The sequence below is a fragment of the Poecilia reticulata genome, linkage group LG15 (assembly GCF_000633615.1).
Source record: "Poecilia reticulata strain Guanapo linkage group LG15, Guppy_female_1.0+MT, whole genome shotgun sequence".
Lineage (NCBI taxonomy): Eukaryota > Metazoa > Chordata > Actinopteri > Cyprinodontiformes > Poeciliidae > Poecilia > Poecilia reticulata.
The window spans coordinates 23,075,844-23,100,170 of record NC_024345.1 but is presented as its reverse complement, the minus strand read 5'-3'; the positions used below and the strand labels follow the sequence as shown (position 1 = coordinate 23,100,170).

Genomic DNA, 24,327 nt, shown 5'->3' with positions numbered 1-24,327 from the left:
CTCTGTTCTGTGGACTACAATGGAATGTCTGGAACATAAATAAAGTTATTGACATTATCTCTATTTGACTCTTATAAATAAAAGTGTCTTCAGTCAGAGGATTCCTTAAATTTGCTGTACAGACTGCTAAAGCTGGGTAAAATCTTAAATTATTCAGCATGTACAACTACTCTTAGAAGAAAAATACACAATATGAGTTAAAGCAACTTTTAAATTACATCTGGAAATAATAAAGTATATTTGAATTTTAAATAAATGTGAAATACAAAAGGCTTTCTGAAAAGGTTTCTGAGAAGTCCCCTTATGTGATGTCATCAGACGGATGTGTACACACGGATGCTTATTCATCGGTGGTTAGATTTTATCTTGAATTTATGACGATTTTCAAAGAAAAAAAATATATAGAAAAGCACAAAGAAAAACTGACTTGTCCGAAAGGTGAACTACATATTAGTGAGTTTACAGAAAAAACATGGCTGATCGTTTTAAATTATTTCAGTACCACGGCCAGTTCAAGTCTTAACAGGCAGGTATTTCAGTAAATGTTTTAAAAGAGCGTGATTTTATAAATATATTATAAATATTGTTAATTTAAAGTAATTTTTATGTCATATAATGATGTCTATTTGTAATTATACATAATCATAGCGAATGCATGCGTGGAGAGCGGAACGTCCACGGTGCTCCACGCTTAGGAAGAAAAAAGTATGAAGTGTTTTCTTTCTCTTTTTGACTTATATTCTTTTCTTCTTTTAACATGCATTCTGATTGGCTCTCCCAAACGCTTGTAGCCAATCAGCCCTCGCCTGCCATGGAGGAAGGAATAAATGCAAGATGGCTCCTCATATAAAAACAGTCTTCTTGGTCGCCCTCAGCGTGCAACAAAATAACTCTCTAATCCTTATTAGGTTAAAATATTTATCCGCGACGAGTTCTGAAGGATAAACTGAGCTTTTGCTTGGCGACGTTAGGCTGTATTTTGTGGAAATATAAAGTATAAGGACAGCAGGGACGGCTTTGAAGACATGGTTGTGAGAGCTCGGAGTCTTCGTGAACCGTTGGGCTGCTGAGGATCACACAGCCCCGGCAGGGCCGTAGTTAGCAGCTAACTAGCTAATGACTTCGCCCACTATCCTCTACCGTTTTGGAACCCTCAAAGAAAAGAAGGAATACAACCAATGCTGAATGTGGGAAGTTGAAGCTCCTGTAACAAATGATCATGGCTGTATCAAGGTAAGTTGTCCCTGTAACGCCTCTGTTCTGTTCGACCGAGTTTTCTTAACAATTAGCTAGCTGGTGTGCTAACGCTTGCTAGCTTTAAATTGGCAGCAATAGCGTGGCGATGGCCGACTAAACCGGTACTCTTGTTACCTCAATTTGGTTCCAAACGATTTGATCACTTTATTGAAGTTCACAATTGGTGGCAAACGTTCATTGGACTTGATTTCTATCCTGACGTGGGTTTATGTTGTTGTTTAGTAATACATGAACTGTTATTATGAAGTTGGGTGATTAAATGAGATTTGCAAACGCAGCACACGCTCATTAATTAATTTATCCCCATGTTTGTAACCGAAGGGTTGTTATACGACGTGTTAAAAACTAATCTAAGCCCATTGAATGATGACCTTGTGTTACACTTGTCTAACTTGTTCTGGTTTTAAGTATTCATCTCTGTTTAGTTTTTTGTTGTTGTACTCTTTTGCATATGACAGAAGTAAAAGTATCTACCTATAGAAAACGATATGTGCACTGTGGAGCACCAAAGCTGTTATAACCTGTTTAAATCCACTTTGTTACTGCTGTACATTTGCTGTAGTATGTGTGCTGGTTTCTAAAAGCACTGCATGTTTAAACAACCTATATCTGGAATAAACAGTATTATAACTTTTGATAGATCTTGTTACTTAAAAATTAGGCATTTTTTTGTAGACAGTATTTAATAAATCAGCCTTTTTTAAATTGATCTTGATGTGCTGTTATAGAGCTACAGTAAATGTCTTATTCAGCTAAAATATCATGTTTATTACTGTAGAAATTGGGGGTTTTCTGCCTTCAAATGTAAAAGTCTTCATTCAATTTTTAGAGCAAATACTAAATTAATTGTGGAACAGAGTTAAGAAATAATCCAGTTTTAATGGAAACTGTAGCACGGATCTTGTGTTTCCCTTTTTATTTGTTTATCTTAAAATGAACTTTGCAATTTCAAAATATTTCTGATCTTTGATTTGTTTTGCATTTCTCCTCTAGTATTAATATCTATGATATAATACATTCTAGTTGTCTTCATTTGAATTAAACACAATTTACTTGCATCGAAACTATGCAAATAGAAATTGGATGAGAAAAGGATAATGTAACTAATTTTACTAAAACTAACCTGCTACAGGAAAATAAAAATCTGTTACAGGAAGTAATAATCACCAGGGAAACATCAGCGAAACCACAAACTCGCTGATGGAACATGCATGTTTGCAGCCTTTAACGGTTTATTGATCTGGATTCTTATCTTGCTAACTTCTCCTAGACTTGACCGTTTGTTTATCTTGCTCGACACTGGAACCACACCAGTAACCAGGAAGGCAGCAGCCCAGCAGCTTGGAGAAGTGGTGAAACTTCACCCACATGAACTCAACAACCTCCTGTCAAAGGTGAGGATTTTCTCATTCATATGTAGATAAACTGGTAATCTGGTGACTACAGGATGTGTTTTTCTGTGTTGTGCAGTCCTCCTGAGCAGATTAGAGTTTTTTCCATCATCTCTCTATGGCTGATGTAATTACAGTTCCTTGTGAAAGTATCGGTATGACTTGAACTTGTTCATATTTTTGTTATGTTAAAACCACAAACAGCACTAATATTTTACGGAATAGACCAACACAAAGTAGAGGATAGTTGAAGTGGAAGGGGGGGAAAAATATATTGCTAAAAAAATAAATGACAAAAACAACAACAAAAATGGAGAAAGTGTCAGGTTTGTATATGTAGATCTTAAAATTGTTGCCCATCAACAGCTAAAGCTCAGACCACTTAGATTTAGATCATCTGTAATCATCAGGTTTTCAAATTTTGCAATAATTTCTCAATTTTCAGCATTTCAACTACGTTTGATACTAAGAAAAATACACAATAGCATATTCTGTAACATTTTTTGAAGGCTTACTGGCAAAAACATGCAGAATTACAATATGAAAAATATTTTTAGCTTGAATGCAATTTTAAAATATAACTTTCCTGTTTGTCAGAACAGAAAACTAACACTGGATGTGTCTTGGTAGGTTTTAATTTGTCCAGTATGCCCATCTTCAGGTGATGGAGTGACCTTTTCAAAATGTTGTATTTTGTTTTGTAACCTAATTCTGCTTTAAGCTGCTTCACAGCTTTATCCTTAAGCTGTCTGCCGTGTTCCCGGGTCTTCATGATGCCGTTTGTTCACTAATGTTCTCAAACAAACCGCTAATGTCTCTGCAGAACAGCCGGATGTATCCAGAGATTAAATTACACTCTCTTACTGATTAGGTAACTTCTGGAGGCGATTGGTTGCACAAAATTTTGTGGTCTCAGGATGAGGGCGGGCAGAAAGCAAACACCACACTTTTTTTTTTTTACTTTTTATTTAAACCATGTGTAATTTTGATTACATTTCATAATTATGCACCACTTTTTAAAGTGCTTCTTATTGCTACTGTTGCGGATATGTTGGCTAACAAGCCAAAATCCCAGTAAAATAAATTTTACTGTGTTATTTTTAACTAGAAAAAGTGTTAAAAAATGTGTGGTATGAAAACTGTAGCAAGACACTGTACATGCTTTTTATGTTGGTACTAAATTAATTTAAATTATCGTCCCAAGGTGCTTACATATCTACGGAGTCCCAGCTGGGACACTCGAATTGCAGCCGGCCAAGCTGTGGAGGCCATTGTGAAAAATATTCCTGAGTGGAACCCGGCTCCGAAGCCAAAGGAAGGTGAGAATTCAACCACGTGATTCAGAATAACACCATTTGATTTTCATACATGTAGTTAATGCACATGTCACAGTAACCAATGGTGTAGTTGGAAAATGGTGGTGCAGCAGTACAGCCAGTTTGTTGATCACAGATTTTATTTGTTTGTGTGTCTTATGTGGCCCTCTAGAATCCAAACTACATCAATAAGTCACAAATCTGCAAAACTCACACAAAATCAACAGATTCTCACATTTTTACAGATTTTTGCTGCAGATTTCTCTCAAAATTGACCAGAAACTTTGGGTCTAAGTGACCGCTGCCTCAACCTCACTTGATGTTAAGTTATAGTCTGTGATTGATAAGGTAATTAATAAAAAAGTCACATTTTACATCACACATTGGCGCAAATATCGTAAAAATTCTTTACAAATATTTCTAAATTGGCACCACAAAATCTGTGATTTAGACTGGAAAAACACAAAAACAATCACGAAATCCCAGACGGACTGACCAGTGTGAAAAGATGTTCAATTATATTATTTAATTGAAAGTAACTCTTGCTGAATACTGAAACAAACAGTTATTTATTGATATTTTAACAGTTTAGTGGGTTTTATCAATGCGTTCTGGCACAACCGGCCCTTTAAGGAACATTCAGATTTTAGATTTGGCCCAAAATGAAAATGAGTTCAACACCCCTGCTATACAACAAACCGTTTGTCATTTCCAAAGCGTTGATCTAAACATTTCCAGGTGTTTATGAAGCCGTTGTCGTTTCTGGACTCTTTGCTTCCCTCTAGAGTCCCGTGACGACCTGTCTCCGGAGGACTCGTCCTGTGATCGGTTGAATTTTTACCATTTTGACATCTCGCGCCTGCTCAGGCATGGAGCGTCGCTGCTCGGATCCGCAGGAGCCGAGTTTGAGCTGCAGGAAGACAAAACTGGTTTGTACAGACATGTTGGTAACTGCTCTGAGTTACATGGGCCGTTTCCATCTTGATTTTCCTTTCCTAAAGCCACACCTGTCCAGTTTTTCCTTTTTTAATCTTAATTCTAAAGGTTTGTTTTCTGAAATGCGACACCACTTCTGTAGAGAAAACGATCGTGTTATCTGTCAGTGACCAACCGGGCCACTCTGCTGCGTTTGAATGTGATTTGAATAGGAAAAGCTGCTCTTATCATACCAAACCTTTTGCTTTAGGACTTCTTGTCTGCTGGTCGTTTCATTTTTATTTTATTTTTTTAATGCGTCCTGTTTGGCAGTGTCACTGAATTGTTTGAAACTCAGCAGATTTATCTTCAAGTGGAGCGTTACAGCTTTCACTATGATTCAGCAGTGCTGTATTAATGCAAAGATAATGATTTATTATAAAAGTATTTATGACTTTTACATTTACACATTGCCCAAAAGGTTTTGTGTTTCTGTCACAATAACCAATTTTGTTATTGTTCCAGAAATTATTGCTATAAACAATAAAATTGTCATTTTTTTGATCATTTTCAAGTAATATATTGATAATGGCATAAAAATACAAGTTTTCTCTCTTCTCTCTCTTTAATTTGCACTCATCACTGGAACTGGAAGATATTTGAAATAAAACACAACAACCAAAAACGATAAATAAAACAAAAATAAAAACGGAAAACCAAAACCATAAAAAATTATTTTGATGTCTCTAAACATGTGATTAATTGCGTATTGTGACAGGCTAAGTTTAAATGTGTATTTATTTATTTTTTCTTCAAACTATTGATTTTCATTCAAAGCTTTTGTCAACATGTTACATTTAAACTTTAAGTAAATGAAATAACAATATAAAAGATGCTCTGTAACGGGGGAGAAACAAGAGAAAGTTGGAAAAAAGAGACGAGTTTAATTTTGTTCGGTCATCTGCCGTTTCCTTTGGATCACATTTCCTATTAACTGAATCCATGGTGTTCCTTCTGAACGATCCATTGATCACACCAACAGTCTCATCGTTTCTTTAAAATCTGTCAGGTGAGATGGATCCTAAGGAACGTCTGGCTCGTCAGAGGAAGCTGCTCCAGAAGAAGCTGGGTCTGGATATGGGAGCTGCGATAGGAATGGACACAGACGAGCTGTTCAACGACGAGGACCTGGACTATTCCTGCCATCCCAGCGGCTTTAAAGCCCAAGGATCCAGAGCTACAGCTGGCTGCAGCTCCCGCAACCACGTGGTCAGTGTTTGGGTAGATCATTTGACCCATTTGGAACTTTCACATAGAATGTTTTTTCATTATTTTATTTATTGGTCAACTACACTGCAGGTTATACTGTTAATTCTGCAGTGAGTTCTTAATAAAACTGCCTTGGAGTTGATCTTCTTAATGGCTCAGAACAAGAATTGGTTTTTAGAAAATGATGGAACCTCTCAGCTTAATGCTGCGTTCACAGCGAACTCGTTTTGTGCGTCAGGAACTTCACGTTTGACGCTTGTGCACTTTGAAGACAGACACTAGACATTTTGCTAAAGACGCGTCAGAATCTCTGTAGGCAGCGTTGAGAGGAGACTCCTTCGCATTCCTGTCCCTCAGACTCTTCCACCGCCTCCTGAAAATGTTGTCTAAATAAATGTCTATTTAACGTGACTCAACATTTTTGCTGGACAGATTTGTACATCTCAAATGAGGGAAAATATTTTCAAATAGTAAAAGTTATAAGTTACTTGACATTCCAACTTCCTCGCTGATCCTCTTCCAAGCAAGGTCTTTTCTATTCCTGTCTCTGCAGTCATAACTTGATTATAGGACGAGAGGAAACGGCGACAATTGGTTTATCCTCCATAGATTTTTGTTTGTTTGTTTTTCCACATAGCAGATTCTTTCTGATTTGTTGACACTCCGTGTTGAGCAGCAAAAGCTCAGATTTTCCAACTTCAGCGCCGGACGCCCAAAGCGCTTCAAATCGCACAGCGCTAGGCGCCCGAAATGCGCCTCCACATAGACTTTAAATGCAAAACAGATGCGCCTGATGCTGAAAACGCGTTTGGTGTGAACGCGCCCTAATTGTGATGCCATTCCTGAAAATTGCAGTAACAGCATTGAGATTGTAATAAACTCAAATTTCTCCAGAAACTTTTCTTTATTTTTTTTATTACACAATGTCTTCTACGTGAGCATTGAGGGCATTTGGTTTCCATCCAACCAGCCAAATATGTTACTGATATGCAAAGCAGGAATACCTGACACTGGAAATGCCCTATAAAATGTTTATTTCAAGCTGCTCTTTAAGGTCGAGATATATTATCTGTTTGAGTGCATGTGATGATTTTGCCATCAGGGCATTTTTCTAATGTTATGTGCTGCTAATTTGCATATTTTCAAAGTCAGTCTTTACCAGCTGTTTCTATATTTACTCATTGTTTACTTTGTCACACATGATGAACATATAGTGGGCCTCCTGCATCCGCAGGAGTTGGGAACCACAACTCTCCACGATTAGCTTAAATCTGTCCATTTTAATAATTCAAACATCAAATATATCATTATATGCGTTAATGTGTGCAGTGGAAATCATCTTAGCTCTACAGTCGAAGATAAATCCACAGTTTTCCTCATCTCTGCCAGCCAATAGTTTGGCAAGTAGCTTCTCCAGCTGCATTTTCTTTCAAATAATTTAGATTTTCTTTACAAAAAAAAAAATCCATGAATAGTTTTCAGTAAAGAATTTGGAGTTACAATCAAGAGAAAAAAGCAGGTGTCTGCTGTAATTCTTTTAAACTTGGTCATCTTTACCAGCATTTTTTATTTTTTTTAGTAGAGCAACATAAACATTAAACCACCCATAATATCAGTGGCACATAATTCAGTTGTCTCATCTATTTTAGTTTAGATTGTGGAGGATACAGATAAACCAGTCATGAAATCATTGTTGTTCTTTTATTGTTTCCTGCTTATGTTCTAACATCCAACACATTTTTTGTTTTGTTTTGTTTTCTGTGGGGGTTTCAGACTATTCAAGCTGCTGAATTGATCGACTCGGAGTTCCGGCCCGGCATGAGCAGCCGTCAGAAAAACAAAGCCAAAAGATTGGCTAAACTCGTGGCAAAACAAAAATCCAGAGACGTGGATCCTAACGAGAAGAGGTGGGATTAGCCGCACATTCATGCTTCTGTTGTGTTGATCCACAACACACCTCTGTGGGTTTATTTTATTTAAGATATTACCCAGCTGGTGTTAAGCATCTGTACTATTTTTGTTCAATATTAGCAATGACAGCGTAGAAGGCGAACCTGAGGAGAAACGGAGGAAAACGACCAACGTCGTAATCGACCAGCCGGCAACAGAACATAAGGTCTTAATTGACAACGTTCCAGACAACTCTGGTCTTTTAGAGGAGGTATGAAATGATAAATAAACACCTTTATGAATCCTAACTCTTTACTCTAAATGTGACGTTTAAATACTTTGTTTTCAGTCACACGAGTGGCCGTTGGAGAGCTTCTGTGAAGAGCTTTGTAACGACCTCTTCAACCCGTCATGGGAGGTAAAGTTTGAAAGTTTTAACATGCAGAAAGTTACAGTTTCTGAACTTCAGGATGCTGTCTGATAAAAATTGTCAAATGAAAGGAAAGTTTTATATTTAGTTTCCTTTACTCTAATTAAAGTAGAACCAGTTATCTGCAGCTTTTTGGAGGATATCAGTGAATAAACGGCAGCATGAAAACATCAGATGAGCAAAATCAACTTTCAGCTTCATGCAAAACTCGCATGTAAAACATGTTTTTTTTTGTTTTTCTTCAGAGTAGTTTAGTTGATGTCTGACTATTCTTTATATGCGACTACACTTATCATTTTTTACATTTATGCAAAAAGCCTTCACAAACATGCAGCATCTCATAGATTCCCAAAATAAATGCACAAAATTGCGCAGCTGTAACAACAAAACGTGGAACTGCAAGCAGTGTGAAAACTTTGAAAGGTATTTTAGTAGAACTAAGATGAAAAATGCATTTCTAACATTAAATGTGTTTTAAATGCGACTAAGAAGTTGTTTTATGTGGTTGTCAGGTTCGTCACGGTGCGGGCACAGGCCTCAGAGAAATCCTGAAGTCTCATGGTTCTGGTGGTGGGAAGCTGGTTGGAAGCACTGCAGAACAGGTGAGTTTTAATCAAACACGAAGCTTTTATTTTCTCCCTCCCAAACAGAAGATAGTTACATTATTAGTGATGTTTGTTTTGGATCAGATGTCGCGACAGCACCAGGAGTGGATCGAGGATCTGGTCATCCGGCTCCTCTGTGTGTTTGCTTTGGACCGCTTTGGGGACTTCGTATCTGACGAGGTAATAGTTTCAAGTGTCATACATGCTCTGCAAAAACAATAAATAAACTAGAGTAATCTAGTTTATAGTGCAAATTAGTTGTGTTGCTATGATAATTGCATGATCAGCTAAAACGAGCTCAAGAATTTCCATTTGCACCATTTATCGTTTTTCTCTTTTCTCTCTTTCTACCGAAAACCGGATGATAGTCTTCAGTCTGATGCATTAAATTTAACCGATGCCTTTTTTGAAGGACAGTTTTGTGCACAGAGACTTCATAATTTGTTTGAAATATTTAAAGTGTCTTTCTGTTCCAGTGTTGAATGTTCATTAGAATTTAAAGCTTATGGATTTATGAAAATGTGTTTTTGCATTTTCATTTTGCCGTTACCATTTCAGTTCTTAAAATTGGTCTCAAAACAACAATATTGTCAGTTATTGTAATAACTTCTGGGACAATTTATTGTTCTGCAAAATTTGTTATTATGACAGGCAGAGTGCAAATTTCAAAGTCCACTTGAAACGGTAACTTTTCAGCAAAATATAGGATTTTTTTTTTTTTTTTAAGTTAATTCCTTAATATTGGCAAAAAATACTTGTTCCTTTAGTAGATTTTTCTACTTATAACATGGGGAAAATGTCTTGTTATAAGTTAAATAATCCATCAGTAAAACTGGAACTTTTATGTCTTGTTAAAAGGTTAGTTTTGCCTTGTATTAATTTATTTTCTCTAGAAACTAGACGAACTTATCTTGGTAAGATGTTGTGTTTTTGCCGTGTTCACCTGCTGACGTGCAGCGCATCGTGTTGGCTTGTTTTGGTGTGTCTGGGCAGGTGGTGGCTCCCGTCAGAGAGACGTGCGCCCAGACGCTCGGTGTCTCTCTTCTTCACATGAGTGAAAACAGCGTTGCCATGACGGTGGACGTCCTGCTGAAGCTGCTGAAGGAGGACCAGTGGGAGGTCCGGCATGGAGGCCTGCTGGGGATCAAATATGCCTTGGCTGTCCGACAGGTATCAAAGCTTTTTTTATTTTCTGTAATTCCTTTGCATGTTCATAACACATGAATCTACTAGCAGACCTTCTGTTTTTACACCTTTTTATATTCTGTTCTGTTTTCTCCTCGTGTTTCCAGGACCTGATCTCCGTCCTGCTTCCCCTGGTGCTGCCTGCGATAACCGAAGGTCTGCAGGACCTGGATGATGATGTCAGGGCGGTGGCTGCTGCTGCTCTCATCCCAGTGGTGGAAGGGTTGGTCCAGCTCCTGCCCAACAAGGTAGTCCTCTTGTCTGCAGTTGTACAAGCAGAGAAAAACAACAAATCCCCTCATTCCTCTGCAGACTGCGTCCCCTTGTTGTTTGCTGTTCTACTGGGTGTAAATATTTATTGATTTATAAATTTAGGACTCTTGAGCATTGAGTAGTTATTCCCACCATATTCCTGGATGCAAACTATAGATGTGATGAAATCTCACGTCCTTCAATTTTACACCTTCAGTCTCTAACTTCAATAATTAACTCTGCATGCTTGTAAATTTGAGCAGACGTCCTTTTAGCTGTAAAGCCGTTAATTTAGAGCTGTTGGGTTATAATTGCGAATGCAGAATTGCACCATTTCTGTTAAACTGTGCACAATCTTTTCCAGTAGTGATGCCTGAAAGAGGTGAACAGCTCTTACACATCTGTGGTTTATTCTCTAAAATCAGGTCTTTAAGAGTTGCTGTTCAAAAGTGACAAAAGTTTGAGGTTTTACCACAACAGAACAATTTTAAGCAGCTGCACTAAAAATAGACCAAACCAAGATTAATATTTAGCCAGGAAGTCCAAAGATCTTTTTCACCAAAGAAGGGATGATGTTGCAAAAAGTTTGACAAGAATGTAAAAGTACATGAAGAAATAAATTGTCAAAGTGAAGCAGGTAAGAATAAGAGTGTTTGAAAGGAAAAACCTCTCGGCTTTAATGAATGCCTCGTTCACATTGCAGGATTTTAAGGTTGTTGATTTTCAAACCAAATCGTAGATCTAACAGGTTTGGCCGTACAGTTTGTGGTGATGAGCCACACGGACAGATTTCACTCGCCAACATTCAAACGTCAGACTGGAAATCTCACAAAACACGAGTTCAGAGTAAACAAACATGTCCGACGAGGAAGAAGCGCCGGCGATAGTTTGTGGTCCATTTTTAACTGAGGGGAAAACGAAACAAAAAGACGTCTCTGACGTCTGACGGACTTTCTGGTTTGCCTTGGCAGTCGTTTTGTCGTCTGATTTATATTCCCCTCCATGTTTTTGTTTCGCTTTCTTTCCACATGTTGTGATACCAAAACAATCCATCCATTTTTTTTACACCCTTGTCCCACAGTGGGGTCAGGAGGGTTGCTGGTGCCTCTCCAGCTAACTTTCCGGGCGAGAGGCGGGGTCACCTGGACAGGTCACCAGTCTGTCGCACCAAAACAATCCAACATGCTGAATAAATTCCTCCAGTTTGAGATCAGATCAGTCCTGATGTCTTTCCAGGCAAACTAGATCTTAACCAGACTTGGATAGTAACTAGTTACATTTACCTTAGCAGCAATTTAGAAAAAAAATGTACTAGAGTATTTTTCCTGCGCTGTATTTTTACTTAAGTAATTTTCTTATGAAGTATCGCTGCTCTGGATTAAAATTTCTAGATATACGTCGCTGAATGGATAAACTTGTTTTAAGCAAAACTTCTCCAGAGTTTTTTAGTATTTCACTGAAAGAAATTCATATCCAAAAATGTTTCTTTTGTCTTATTTTTCTATTTTATAGTGTCTATATGAATAATTTTCATTTTGATCTGTAAAATACCAAAATTTCCACATAGTTTTACATTTTGGTGTGTTTAATTTTTAAATCTCAAGTTATTGACGTTTTGATCAGTTACTTTACAATTTGGTCGCCTTTTTATCAAATACTAATTTTCTTGAATGGCTACTTATTACTTGAGTAAAAATGTGTTGAGGCTGTGCTACTTTTACTTCAGTACAATGTTTGGGTCCTTTACCCACCTCTACTCTTAACACTAGAGCTATCGTGATAATCAAAACACCCTTAAGATCGTCATTAGTGGAAAATCTGGTCAAAAATCTGCTTTATTATCTTGCTGTGTGAACAAGGCATAAGAAATGTCACCATAATAAATGCTAAAAAATGAAGTTCGCACATTTTTTTCTCATTTAAGGCATTTTCATCCCAAGTGAACTTTCAGCTTTCATCCAACCAAATCCCAAATATTTGTAGGACAATTTCTCAATAAGTCCTACTTTATGGTAGAAAGGCTAACAGTGATTACTAAAGCAAGTCAAAGCCAGGAAGTGACATCATCATCATCATCCTGGTTCAGAGCAGAGCGTCGTAAAGCTGAACTTCACCTGCAGCCATTTGTCCCAGCAGGGTCTGAGCTGAAGGCCTTGGTAGCATTAATCTTCGTGATGTTTTGATGCTGCTGTCATGCAGGTTCCTTTTATTGTAAACACACTATGGGACGCACTCCTGGACCTGGACGACCTCACCGCTTCCACCAACAGCATAATGACGCTGCTGTCTTTGCTGCTGACCTTTCCTCATGTCCGGCAGTGCAGGTCAGCTTCTCATATCGGCATCTCAAATGCAGCTGAATATTGGCTTGTGGTCAGTTCATCCCTTCCTGCTTGGTTCCTATTAAAACAGTCTCTCATTTTCTGTTTTTGCTGCAGCATGGAGCAGTCTCTGACTGTCCTGGTTCCTCGAGTGTGGCCGTTTTTAAGACACACCATATCATCCGTAAGAAAGGCGGCGCTGGAAACGCTTTTCACGCTGCTGTCTAAAGCCGACGAGGTAACTGCATCCACAAACTATCAGAGCTAGAACTGAAACGATTAATCATCATGGATCGATTAATCGTTAACATGAACATGCAGCCTAAAGAAAGTTATTTGCTTAAGTGAAAACATACAAGAGAGCAGTTATTAAGCTAAAACTATTTACAGATAAATTCATCTGTAAATATTTTCTACCCAGATCTACTGAATTATTTTTATTTTTGTTTAGCTGCAGGTTCATCCTTTTCTACAGATGATTAAGCAAACGTTGAATTCATGACATGTTGCTGCTTTTTAGGCAATAAAATTTTTATTTTATTTAAAGAAAATTGCTTGTTAATGTATAAAAACGGCTTTCATGGTTAAATGAAAAATCTGCAAACTGTCAATTTTTTTTATCAGATTAATCTACTATTCTAATTGATTAATCGGTAGAATCAGTTTTTAATGAAATAGCTAGTTCAGCCCTAATCAGAAAAAGGGATGCAAATGTAAAACAGCACACTGGAGTTAAAGTAGAATGACTCGATTAGTTATTGATAACATAATTTTTTTTCTTTTTCTGTCCCTTCAGGGTTGTGCGATTTGGATAAACCCCATTTTACAAGACATGTTGCGGCACATCTTCCAGTCCTGCATACTGGAGAGCAACGACGAAATACTGGAGCTCATTCAGAAGGTTAGCTGCAATAGCAGAAGACGTGCTCTTCTTTTTAGAAAAGAAATATATTTGTTAACATGTGCAGTGATGATTTTTTAGTATCCCTGATGTCTCTTCTAATCCATACTGATTCAAATTGAAGCTGGTAAAATTGAATTGAGCTCTTAATTTGCCTGTAAAGCTCACAACATCTCTGAATCATCTGGTAGATTCAAACCATTGCTGAACGACGACATCCTATTGATTTCAGTAAATAAAACCCAGATAATCTCATTATTTCATCTGCTGTTGTTCAAAGTAACCAGGAGAAACAGCCGTCGTGCTGTTATTGTCGTAATTGTTGTTTGTTCAGTAGAAACTGAACACAGAATGTTCAGCAAAGACATCTGAGCCTCCGTTTTGATCACTACATAATATTTTGGTGCTACTCACTCAATCGTACAAACAGACCAGCAACAGAAAACAACGGCTCGTCCCAAAGTGCGACTAGAACGATTTGCACAAGCTTCCAACTTGAGGCGTCCAACATGTTTTTGATGTTGTGAACGCAGCATTAAATATTGAAAGTACTGATGCCTGAATTTGAGAATCGATCTTGAGGCATAAAGGTTTGGTTCTGGAAGTACCGATATGTCACCTGTGTGCAGGTGTGGATGGAGCTGCTGTCTCAGGTCCCCCAGCAGTTCGTGGTGGCAGCCAGCTGTCCTTGGATGGGCGCCTGGCTCTGCCTGATGATGCAGGCTTCTCACATCCCCATAGACCTGAACATGCTGCTGGAGGTGAAGGCCCGCTCCAAGGTAACGCGCTTTTCTGTTTGCTTTTTATCTGCTTTTCATCCGTCTCCTACACAGAGCTGTGGGCGGACGTGATTCATTTCTTGTACTGGATATTTGGGAGAGACGCCGTTTCTAGCCATTTCTAAAAAATCAGATGATGGTGTTTATTTATTGGGACTAAAGTTAATATGTTTGACCTGAAGGTGCTGCAATAAACTTCAGTGGTTGCTAGGTGACAAACAAATTACTTGAATTCAATGGGAAATGTGGTCTGTGTCTTCAAACCGAAGGAGCTTCTGGTTTAAAATGATTGCAGACGGTCTGACAACATCAACTTGTAATGTGTGTGTGTGTGTGTGTGTGTGTGTGTGTGTGTGCGCGCGCGCAACAACAGAACTTCAATCTTACTATTACAGCTAATGTTAGTAATACTCTTGCCTACAAATTAATATATTGCATAACGGTACCGCCTCCTTTAAACGTTTATTTATTGCATTACTGCATAACGTTGTAAACATTCAGTGAACTTTGAAAACACAAATCTTTTTTTTAAATCATAAGTGTCTGCTTTTGAAAGTTCAGCCTCCACATTTGTGGCCTGATGTAGTTTTTTTTATCTATTCTGTAAGGTAAAGTTGTGTGTGTATATATATTCATACTTCAGGATAAGACTGGAGCAAAGGCTCGGCTAGGAAACAATCAGGTGAAGGAAACGGTCCAGCAGTACCTCGCCGGGGCTGAGACTGTAGCAGACGATCCGTTGACCAGGGATTACGTGGTGGTCCGTGCCAGACTCATGGCCGCCAGGTACGTTTTAAAAGCTTTATGTGGATCATCAGATTGACTTTTGACTATTTCTTCTGAGAGTTATTCATTTTGTTCTATTAGGTTGCTGGGAGCTCTGTGTAGGTGCATCTGTGACCCTCAGCTTAACGCCTCATCCCAGGAGATCCGGCCAGCCGAGTCTTTGGGCCAGCTGTTGCTCTTCCACCTCAACTCCAAGTCAGCCCTGCAACGGATAGCCGTGGCTCTGGTTCTCTGTGAGTGGGCTGCACTGCAGAAGGTAATGTCCAGCATTTCAGAGCAGCTGATACAGAACGCTGCTGCTGGCGTTCTGACTAAAACCAGGAACATAGCGTACATCATGCCAACTTTTAGGTTCTTCCTCTGGCTCCCAGTAGCTCAGAGAACAGACTTTGAAATACTGTTAGTTTATAAATCACTGATCGGGTTAAAGATCTGCTGCTGTGGCAACAACCTCAGCACTCAGCTTCTATGCACCACAAATCTGGAACACAACAAAAACACCAAATCTTACCAAGTATTTTTAGTCTTGTTTTTAGTTCAGATATCTCAGTAAACTTGAATTAAGATATTTGCACCAGAAACTAGACTAAAAATGCTCGGTAATATTTTGTGTTTTTACAGTGAGCAAACTTCCAGAAGACTGAAAACAGCCGAAACACAGAGTTCCTTTAAATCTAGACTAAAAACCCACCTGCTTTTGAACCATAATAAATAAAACATTAATCAACATTTTGATGTGTGACGACGACATTTGACAAAATGTAATCCTTCAATTGTTGACCGCATGTTCTTAAACTTTGTTTTTATGATGAAAAGCACTTTGTGCTATACAAATAAACTTGATTGATTGGAGCCAGTTAGATTTGACCTCAAACTGTGCCTGAATCTTCCCAGGATTGCCAGATAGTGTCGTCCATGGTGCAGCCGCGACTTCTGGCCGTCCTCACCGAGCAGCTGTACTACGACGAGATCGCCATTCCTTTCACACGCATGCAGAACGAATGCAAGCAGCTCATTTCGCTGCTCGCTGAAGTTCAGATAGACCTTCAGGATCGCCTCAACAGCAGCGTTTTCACCATAGACCAAGCCAACGAACTGGTAAACCTGCATTTAGCATCACCTTCATCCAGCAACCTGAGCGAGATTCCTTAACGTTCATCAGGAGTTGGAAAACAGTCAGTTAATCATTATAAAATTAAGCTTTTGCTGTTGTGTGTCTGAAATGTTCCAGATATTTAATTCTTCTCTTCACTGGTTATTTTCCACAAGCCCTGAAAAAAGAAGTAATAAAAGTTTGTCTGGTTTTGTTGTAAATTAGTTCAGATTTCTGCAGACTGGAGTTATTTTTGTGATTTACAAATTTGGGGAAAAAAAGATTATGCCTCATGTTCCTCAAGGCTCTATTTTTTATTTAACATCTTCCTCTTCAAATATGCTGCTGAGGGTGTTTAAAAATATCACTATGTGTGTAAAGATCAGAATTTTCATTTGCTCAATGCAGCTAACTCGGTGAGACAAGACAGAAAAATGCTTCATTTCTATCATCAGATGAAAATAAATCCGTTTTTAACCCGTCTCTTTAGCTGACAAGCTAAAAACAAAAGCCTTATTCCCAGTTGGTCTGTTTGAGGCTTGGAAATGTCAAATGATGTCACATGCTAGCTATGCTAAAGCTACAAGCTAACGCTGTGACACAGTTGTAGCCATTTCTGTTTAGCTTTCATGCTAATGATTCTTTTCCTTTTTGATGTTTGGTTTTATGCTTTATTGGGGTTTTTTAAACTAATTTTCCTGCAAAACTCTTAAATTTCCCATGTATGAAGGTGCTAACCAAATAAATTAGCCAAGCAGCTAAGTTAGCTTTGATAATCATATAACCCATGTACTCTGTGTTTTTGTGGGTAGAAAATGCTACATTTATCCAGTTTGTCTCTGTTAAAATAAAACTTCGTCTTTCTCGTTGCCTAGGTTACCACCATCTTCACAGAGACGACGGCAGGTCTGAACGTAAAGTCCAAGCAGTGGCTGGTGCTGGAGAGCAAACGACAGCAAGCCCAGTCTACGGTGGTGGAGACCAACACGGAGTGGCAGCAGCTGCATCTGCGCGTCCACATGTTCACCGCCTGCGCCGCCATCAACCTGGAGGTGCTTCCCGACAAGCTCAACCCTCTGGTGCGGCCGCTCATGGAGACGGTCAAGAAGGAGGAGAACACCCTGATCCAGAGTTACGCCGCTTCGTTCATAGCCAAGCTGCTGCGGCAGTGCGCCGTTCGCTCGCCGTGCCCCAACCCAAAGATCATCAAGAACCTCTGCGCTTCGGCGTGCATGGACCCCTCAGCCACGCCGTCGTCCGCTTGTCCCGTACCCACAGCGCAGGAACAGGCTAAAGGTTTGGAGAGATCATCAACTAGAAAGATCAGAACCTTTATAAAGAACATGTTTTTGTTAAAACTGTCACCATGTTACAACAGTTTAACCCTTTCAGTCATAGTTTCAAATCTCCAATTGGATATTTTTGCTTATTTTAATTATACGAAGTTCTTTAAACGTTCTGTGAATAAATATATTTGTAAATTTTTTCATAACAACTGGAGCTTTCAATATCCAGCAAGTTATTTTTGCAATTTACCGTCTATTAAAAGCGTGCCCCTCAGATTAATTTCACTCCCTGCTACAGCGAGAGTGAAATTACCGCAACAACCAGATATCGGCTGGAAAGTGCAACGTCTCCCCTTTCAGAAACCGTTTGAATTTTTCAGATAGCGCCAAGTGTGGCGGAGTTACGGTACTGCAAATTTGGCTGCGTTGTCACTGTCTGCCTGCAAGGGTTAATATGAACCAGATAATCTGGGAAAATATCGATCTCTTCCACATCCTCCCATCCTATTGCCGTCTGCTCCTGACCAAAATCAACCAGTCAGAGCCAGGAGGAGGAGCTTAGTGCTGTCAATTATCCTCATGCACACATGGTTACAGGAAAACTGCTTATCTGCTGTCATTAGTGGCTATGCTAACTAGTCTTACCATTCACAACAAGTTCTGCAGAGATCAGCACCACATGGAGGTGATTGACAGCGCTAAGACCCGCCTCCTGGATATAATTAGTTCTTTTTTTTTTTTTTTTTTTTATTTGAATATTAATACATTTGTTATATTCTTAATAGAGATAAAATTAACACACACAGTCCAAGTTTGCCTGGGTTCTAATGATGCGTAAATGAATAAGCATTTGATTCAAACATTTAGATCAGAAATAAATGACCAAACTGATAAGAAGACTAACAAAAAGAGGAAAAAAACACAAGAAAACCCCCAATTTCATTTCCACACACCAACAGTTTTCTTTAATCTTATTTTCCAGAGTCGCATATTTATATTTAATTTTCTTCATCTGAGTTTTGTATCTTTAACAAATGAATAAAACGAAAACAAAACCTGCAAATTTTTATTGCTTCCCCTTCTGTCGCCAACATTTGTCTAATCCCTAATGTGGCATTCAGACTATCTGCACAAAAGATTTTTTCTGGCACGCAAGCATTGATTGGTTATTTCTAGTTGGCACTGGGAGATTATCAGAGATTAACTGTCTCATAAATATCTTTTTTTTTTTTAATAAAAGTGAGGTACTTCAGCTTTAACGTGCAGCATTTCCTTGTCTCAATATCTAAGGAGGTGGGCTGGAAAGAGATGGCATGCATCACATAGTGAACAAAACCCAGGGCATCATCACTCTGTACCGCCACCAACGGGCCGCGTTCGCAATTACAAGCAAAAGAGGTCCGACACCGAAGGCGCCAAAAGCCCCGGTGACGGAGCTTCCTCCTGGCAGCACGATAAGCTCCGATAACGACGAGGTAAAGACGGACGCACGTTTCCTCACACGCATCAGCAGCAGATTCCCTGTGAACAGTTTTTTTTCCTCTCTTTTTAAAGAACAAGAAGCAGTTTCTTGTTCAAAGACGAGGAGCGGAGTTTGCCCTAACGACCGTTGCTAAGCACTTTGGTGCGGACCTCAACAGGAGTCTGCCGTACCTCTGGGAAAACACGGTGGGACCGTTGAAGGCGGTCGCCAAGGAGAACCTCTGCATCGGTACGTAGGCCATTTGGCTGTCAACGTAGTTATTGCAATAAGCTTATATATACAAGTAATATGTTGGTAACTTCATAATAATGCAAGTTCCAGATTTTAAGCCTTCAGGAAGTAAATCATCTGATTTGTTTTGTCCAGTTTTCAGCAGTAAACTCTCCAGGTTGTTTCAGTATTTGTGCTTCTGAACCAGTGTGTGTGTCCTGCGTGTGTTTTAGACAGGCAGGCCCAGCTGGAGAGAGGCAATGCGGCAGCTCAGGAATTGGTCAACTCTCTCCAAGTTCTGGAAGTCATGGCTGGAGCCATGGCGGCTGAACTTCGACCTTTGGTAAGGCCGATGGTTCATTCTCTTTCCTGTAGTGTACTGAGCCCCTTCTGCGCTTTAACCGGTTCTTCCCAAAACTTTTAACTCAACGGAAAATTTGCAAAAAAGTCACAAAAAATACATTTAGTGGAAGCTAAGTGCGCTGAATGTTTTCAAAGTTAGAAAAAACGCCAAATAAGAAATTAGTGCCACCCACCAGGAAGCAGACTGGATTCATTGATCCGGCCTGTGGATTTAGAACCTGACCAGAACCAGACATTAACCGGTTAAAGAGGAACAGGTTTTAGTCAGAACCTGCCTGCAATCCCAGTTACATGCCAAGTTGACCCATATTTCTCCAAACACTCACCTCTCCCTTCTTGTTCCTCCTAGTTACTGGAACACCTACCTCATTTGTTTACGTGCCTGCAGCACCCGTACACGGCGGTGCGGCACATGGCCGCGCGCTGCGTGGGCGTGCTCAGTAAGATAGCCACACTGGAGACCATGAACAGCTTCCTGGAGTCTGTGCTCCACTGGTTGGCTGCTATCGACGACTGCACAAAACAGGAGGGCGCCATCGAAGCGCTGGCTTGTATCCTTCACTGAAACGACGTCGAAGTTTATCCATCAACCACATTTTCAACCTCAGCTTACTAAAGTAAAAACCTTTTCATACCAGATTCGATTTTAATCGATATCTACATTTTTTTTTTATTTCTTTGCTAATCTTGAAATTATAAATATTTTCAGAAAGTTGCTTTTATTCCAATCATCATGAGTTGTATTACGAAGCATCAGGGCCAGACTCAGAATTTTTTGTTTAATTATGAGAATATAGTCATAATATTAGCAGAATAAAGACACAATTTTACCAGATGCATGTCGTAAAATTAAACGTAGGCTTGTCATAATAAGCAATAAATCTGTTAATAACATGATCAATTAAAATGAGCTCAATAATTTACATTTTTCTGTCTTTCTACCAAAAATTGGATGATAAAAGTCTTCACTCTGCTGCATTGCCCTCAAAATTGTCCTTTCTTTTTGGACAATTTTGTTTACAGAGACTTTATAATTAGTTTTATTTATTTTGGATATTTAAAATGTCTTCCTGTGTTAAATGTTCATTAAAATGTAAAGTTTTTTTTATATTCATTTATATTACTTGAAACTTGCCTCTAAACAGCAATTTTATCGTTTATTGCGATAACTTCTGGGGCAATTTATTGTCCAGAAAAATTGATGTCACAATGTTACTCTGGTAATATTATGACTTTATTCTTGTTTTATTTTAACTTTGTCTTAAATAATAAAAAAATCTTTGTCCACATAAATGAAACACTCTTATCAAACAAGATGGCCGCCGTGGCGTGCTGACATCACTGAACTATGGAAACCTAACATTGGTATAAAAAAAAAATAATCCAGATTTAAAAAAAAATAAAACCTTGAAAAAACAAACATTGGATTAATCGGTAACATCGGATTTACACCAACGTTTAATCGCAGCGTTGACGTTTGTTTCGGAAACGTTTGTTTTTCCTGCGTGTTTGTTCCCTTAACCAACGCGCTCCAGGTGTGATGGAGCAGCTGGACGTCGACATCGTTCCCTACATCGTGCTGCTGGTCGTTCCCGTTCTGGGCCGCATGAGCGACCCCAGTGACAGCATCCGCTTTATGGCCACTCAGTGCTTCGCTACGTTAATCCGCCTGCTGCCTCTAGAGGTTCGTTCTGCCGTTTTATCAGTTTAAATCTTTATTGTTGGCAAAAGAGCTGAAAACTGTGACATTACTTCATCGGACTGCAGGCAGGAATACCAGACCCGCCGGCCATGTCGGCCGACTTGATCCAGCAGAAAGCGAGAGAGCGTCAGTTTCTGGAGCAGCTGCTGGACGGCAGGAAGTTGGAGAACTATAAGATCCCTGTGCCGATTAAAGCCGAGCTCAGGAAGTATCAGCAGGTGAGCCGTTGGCCAGCCGTCTGAGCAGCAGATGAAAAATTTATTAGTTTGAAATGAATACAAATATAAAATTAAAAGTAAAAACAGGAATAAAGTGATTTCTTACTCACTTGGATAAGAAATTAAAAGGACAGAGTTCAGGAGCTTAAACTACAAATGTCATTTCCCAGAATTAGCTTTGTTGTTGGCCTCCAGTACCGTTAGCATGTCCAGCTGGATGAGTGTAGAGACAAAAAAATGACTACAGTTATTCAGCTATTGATTAAATATATGGAGCATCATAAAAGTCAAAACATGCATAATTTTCTCACTCTACTACAGTTTTACCTTCCACTAAACTTTCCCCGAATATTTGTGGATATTGTATATTGAGCCTTTTTTTTTTTTTTATCAAATTCATGTTTTATTTAAAAATGGAAGTTGAATAGAAACCGAATGAAATCTACGTTACTTTTTGATCCGAGTTTTACATTTTAGACCAAGTGAGATTAACTTTTTGTAGATCCGGTTGTTTGGAGAGTACGCCTCTCTGACATTAGCTCAAACACGCTGCTGTGTCCTGCAGGACGGCGTGAACTGGCTGGCGTTCCTGAACAAATACAAGCTGCACGGGATCCTCTGTGACGATATGGGCCTGGGGAAGACGCTGCAGTCCATCTGCATCCTGGCAGGAGATCAGTACCTCAGGTGCCTCAGCAGTTAAACAACGTTGCACGATTAAAACAAAGCAACTGTTGAGGGTTTAGTTGCAAAGTTAGAAAACAAAGCTAGAATTAAAGTCTCCCGTCAAACTTTCTCTGAATTACTGCAACTTCTACCAAACTTATCCAGGCTAGCAAAATAGAGTTCAATTAAACACTCAAGTTCACCTGAGCCTTATAAACAAAACATCCAACTCCTGTTTCCATGGCTACGAATTCTCATAAAGGTCTGAGCTTTGTAACGGCTCTGAAATGTAACTTCATTCATTTATGAAAAATGCTTCTTCTGACTGTCGTCGAAGCTCTGATGCCAACTCTGTGCTTTTCAGGGCTCAGGAATATGCGAAGACCAAGGCGGCAGACTGCAGCCCCCTGCCCTCGCTGGTGGTGTGTCCGCCCACGCTGACGGGCCACTGGGTGGACGAAGTGGCCAAGTTCTGCTCCAAAGAGTTCCTCAACCCGCTGCACTACACCGGGCCTCCCACGGAGCGAATGCGGTGAGCATCAGTCAGCTAGCCGCAGGAGCGTGACTCAGACTTACCCTGCAGGACTGAACAAGCAAAGAAAGCGTTTCTATTTCTCATAAAGTCAACACTTGGATGACTAACTGAGGCTCTCTCTGCGTTTCAGGTTGCAGCATCAAGTGAAAAAACACAACCTGGTAGTCGCTTCCTATGATGTCGTGCGGAACGACATCGACTTTTTTAGGTGAGGATCCGCCGAGTCTGTTCTTTATGTGCAGCAGGGGTGTGCAAACTTTTTGCCAAAATGGTAGATTCAAAGGAAATCGCAGGCTAAAAAAACCAACCTGAAGTCGACCGATGTTTATTGTAGAGCAAAAACTTTAAAGGGATTTTTAAATATCTTTAAAATAAAAGGAGTAAATTTTACTCAGAAATTTCCTTCTTTTTTCTTGAAAATTTCTGAGATTACTCTCAAAATTATTTTTTTGGCTTAAATGTACTACTTCTTCTAATTTTGCATGTTTGCTGTATTACAAATGAATGAATCTATTTTTTCTATTTTTCAGGGTTTTTTTGGGTTTCATTGAATACATTTTCAGTAATAACAGGATTTGAGTCACTTTCTATCACGGTTGCTGTATTTTATCAAGTTTAAGAATAAAAAATGATTTATAGCAAAGTTGGCTTTTCAGGAAAAGTTAAGTTTGGTTTAAACTTTGTTATAAAAGGATAAATACTTTGTTGTAAGAAAATTATGTCAATTTTTACCCTGATTACAAACCAAAGTCTCTGTCTGCATCTAAATTTGTATAATTTTTGAACTGCAGTTTTGGCCACAGAAAATAGTCTAAGGGCCACAAATGGCCCCCGAGCCGCATTTTGGAAACCCCTGGCTTAGAATCATTCCATTATAACAAAATGTCTGTTTTTTATTTTTTAACAGAAATATAAAATTTAATTACTGCATCCTGGATGAGGGTCATGTGATCAAGAATGGGAAAACCAAACTGTCCAAAGCCATCAAGCAGCTGGCGGCCAACTTCAGGGTCATCCTGTCGGGAACGCCCATCCAGGTGAGTCCTCAGAGGAAGCGTCGGCTCCCCCTGGTGGATCCGCTGAAACCCTGCGCTTCCTCTGCAGAACAACGTCCTGGAGCTCTGGTCGCTCTTCGACTTCCTGATGCCCGGCTTCCTGGGAACAGAACGCCAGTTCGCCGCTCGCTACGGGAAGCCCATCCTGGCCAGCCGCGACGCCAAGAGCTCGTCCAGAGAACAGGAAGCCGGTACGTCGTGTTCCCAGAATGCAACGGTCCAAATGCAGCCGGGATTAATGATTCAGGTCGAAGGAAATGACTGAAGGGTTGGAGAGGAGAACAGGAAACGTCTGAACACGCCAGGATGTCTTCCGGCCTTCCTCCCTCGTTTCCTTGCCTTTCTTCCTTCCCTCCTTCATTTCCTTCCCTCCATCCCTCATTTCCTTCCTTCCTTTCCCCCCTCGTTTCCTTGCCTTT

At 39.5% G+C, this 24,327-nt stretch overlaps 1 protein-coding gene across 1 annotated transcript in view; it reads left to right on the top strand.

Annotated features, from left to right (window-relative positions):
• Positions 1–822: 822 nt before the first annotated feature.
• btaf1 (BTAF1 RNA polymerase II, B-TFIID transcription factor-associated) overlaps positions 823–24,327 on the top strand; it is a 30,013-nt gene continuing 6,508 nt past the window's right edge. The window contains exons 1-31 of the mRNA XM_017308826.1: positions 823–1,233; positions 2,528–2,651; positions 3,853–3,967; positions 4,750–4,893; positions 5,949–6,148; positions 7,922–8,055; positions 8,180–8,309; positions 8,388–8,456; positions 8,981–9,070; positions 9,158–9,253; positions 10,067–10,243; positions 10,366–10,506; positions 12,710–12,834; positions 12,949–13,069; positions 13,628–13,732; positions 14,362–14,511; positions 15,155–15,297; positions 15,379–15,553; positions 16,192–16,395; positions 17,266–17,686; positions 18,967–19,151; positions 19,231–19,387; positions 19,603–19,712; positions 20,082–20,283; positions 21,268–21,416; positions 21,500–21,652; positions 22,218–22,339; positions 22,683–22,850; positions 22,984–23,061; positions 23,761–23,890; positions 23,958–24,167. Of these exons, the coding sequence (XP_017164315.1) occupies positions 1,214–1,233; positions 2,528–2,651; positions 3,853–3,967; positions 4,750–4,893; positions 5,949–6,148; positions 7,922–8,055; positions 8,180–8,309; positions 8,388–8,456; positions 8,981–9,070; positions 9,158–9,253; positions 10,067–10,243; positions 10,366–10,506; positions 12,710–12,834; positions 12,949–13,069; positions 13,628–13,732; positions 14,362–14,511; positions 15,155–15,297; positions 15,379–15,553; positions 16,192–16,395; positions 17,266–17,686; positions 18,967–19,151; positions 19,231–19,387; positions 19,603–19,712; positions 20,082–20,283; positions 21,268–21,416; positions 21,500–21,652; positions 22,218–22,339; positions 22,683–22,850; positions 22,984–23,061; positions 23,761–23,890; positions 23,958–24,167 (4,548 nt within the window). The 5' untranslated portion in view covers positions 823–1,213. The remainder of the gene's footprint in view (positions 1,234–2,527; positions 2,652–3,852; positions 3,968–4,749; positions 4,894–5,948; positions 6,149–7,921; positions 8,056–8,179; positions 8,310–8,387; positions 8,457–8,980; positions 9,071–9,157; positions 9,254–10,066; positions 10,244–10,365; positions 10,507–12,709; positions 12,835–12,948; positions 13,070–13,627; positions 13,733–14,361; positions 14,512–15,154; positions 15,298–15,378; positions 15,554–16,191; positions 16,396–17,265; positions 17,687–18,966; positions 19,152–19,230; positions 19,388–19,602; positions 19,713–20,081; positions 20,284–21,267; positions 21,417–21,499; positions 21,653–22,217; positions 22,340–22,682; positions 22,851–22,983; positions 23,062–23,760; positions 23,891–23,957; positions 24,168–24,327) is intronic.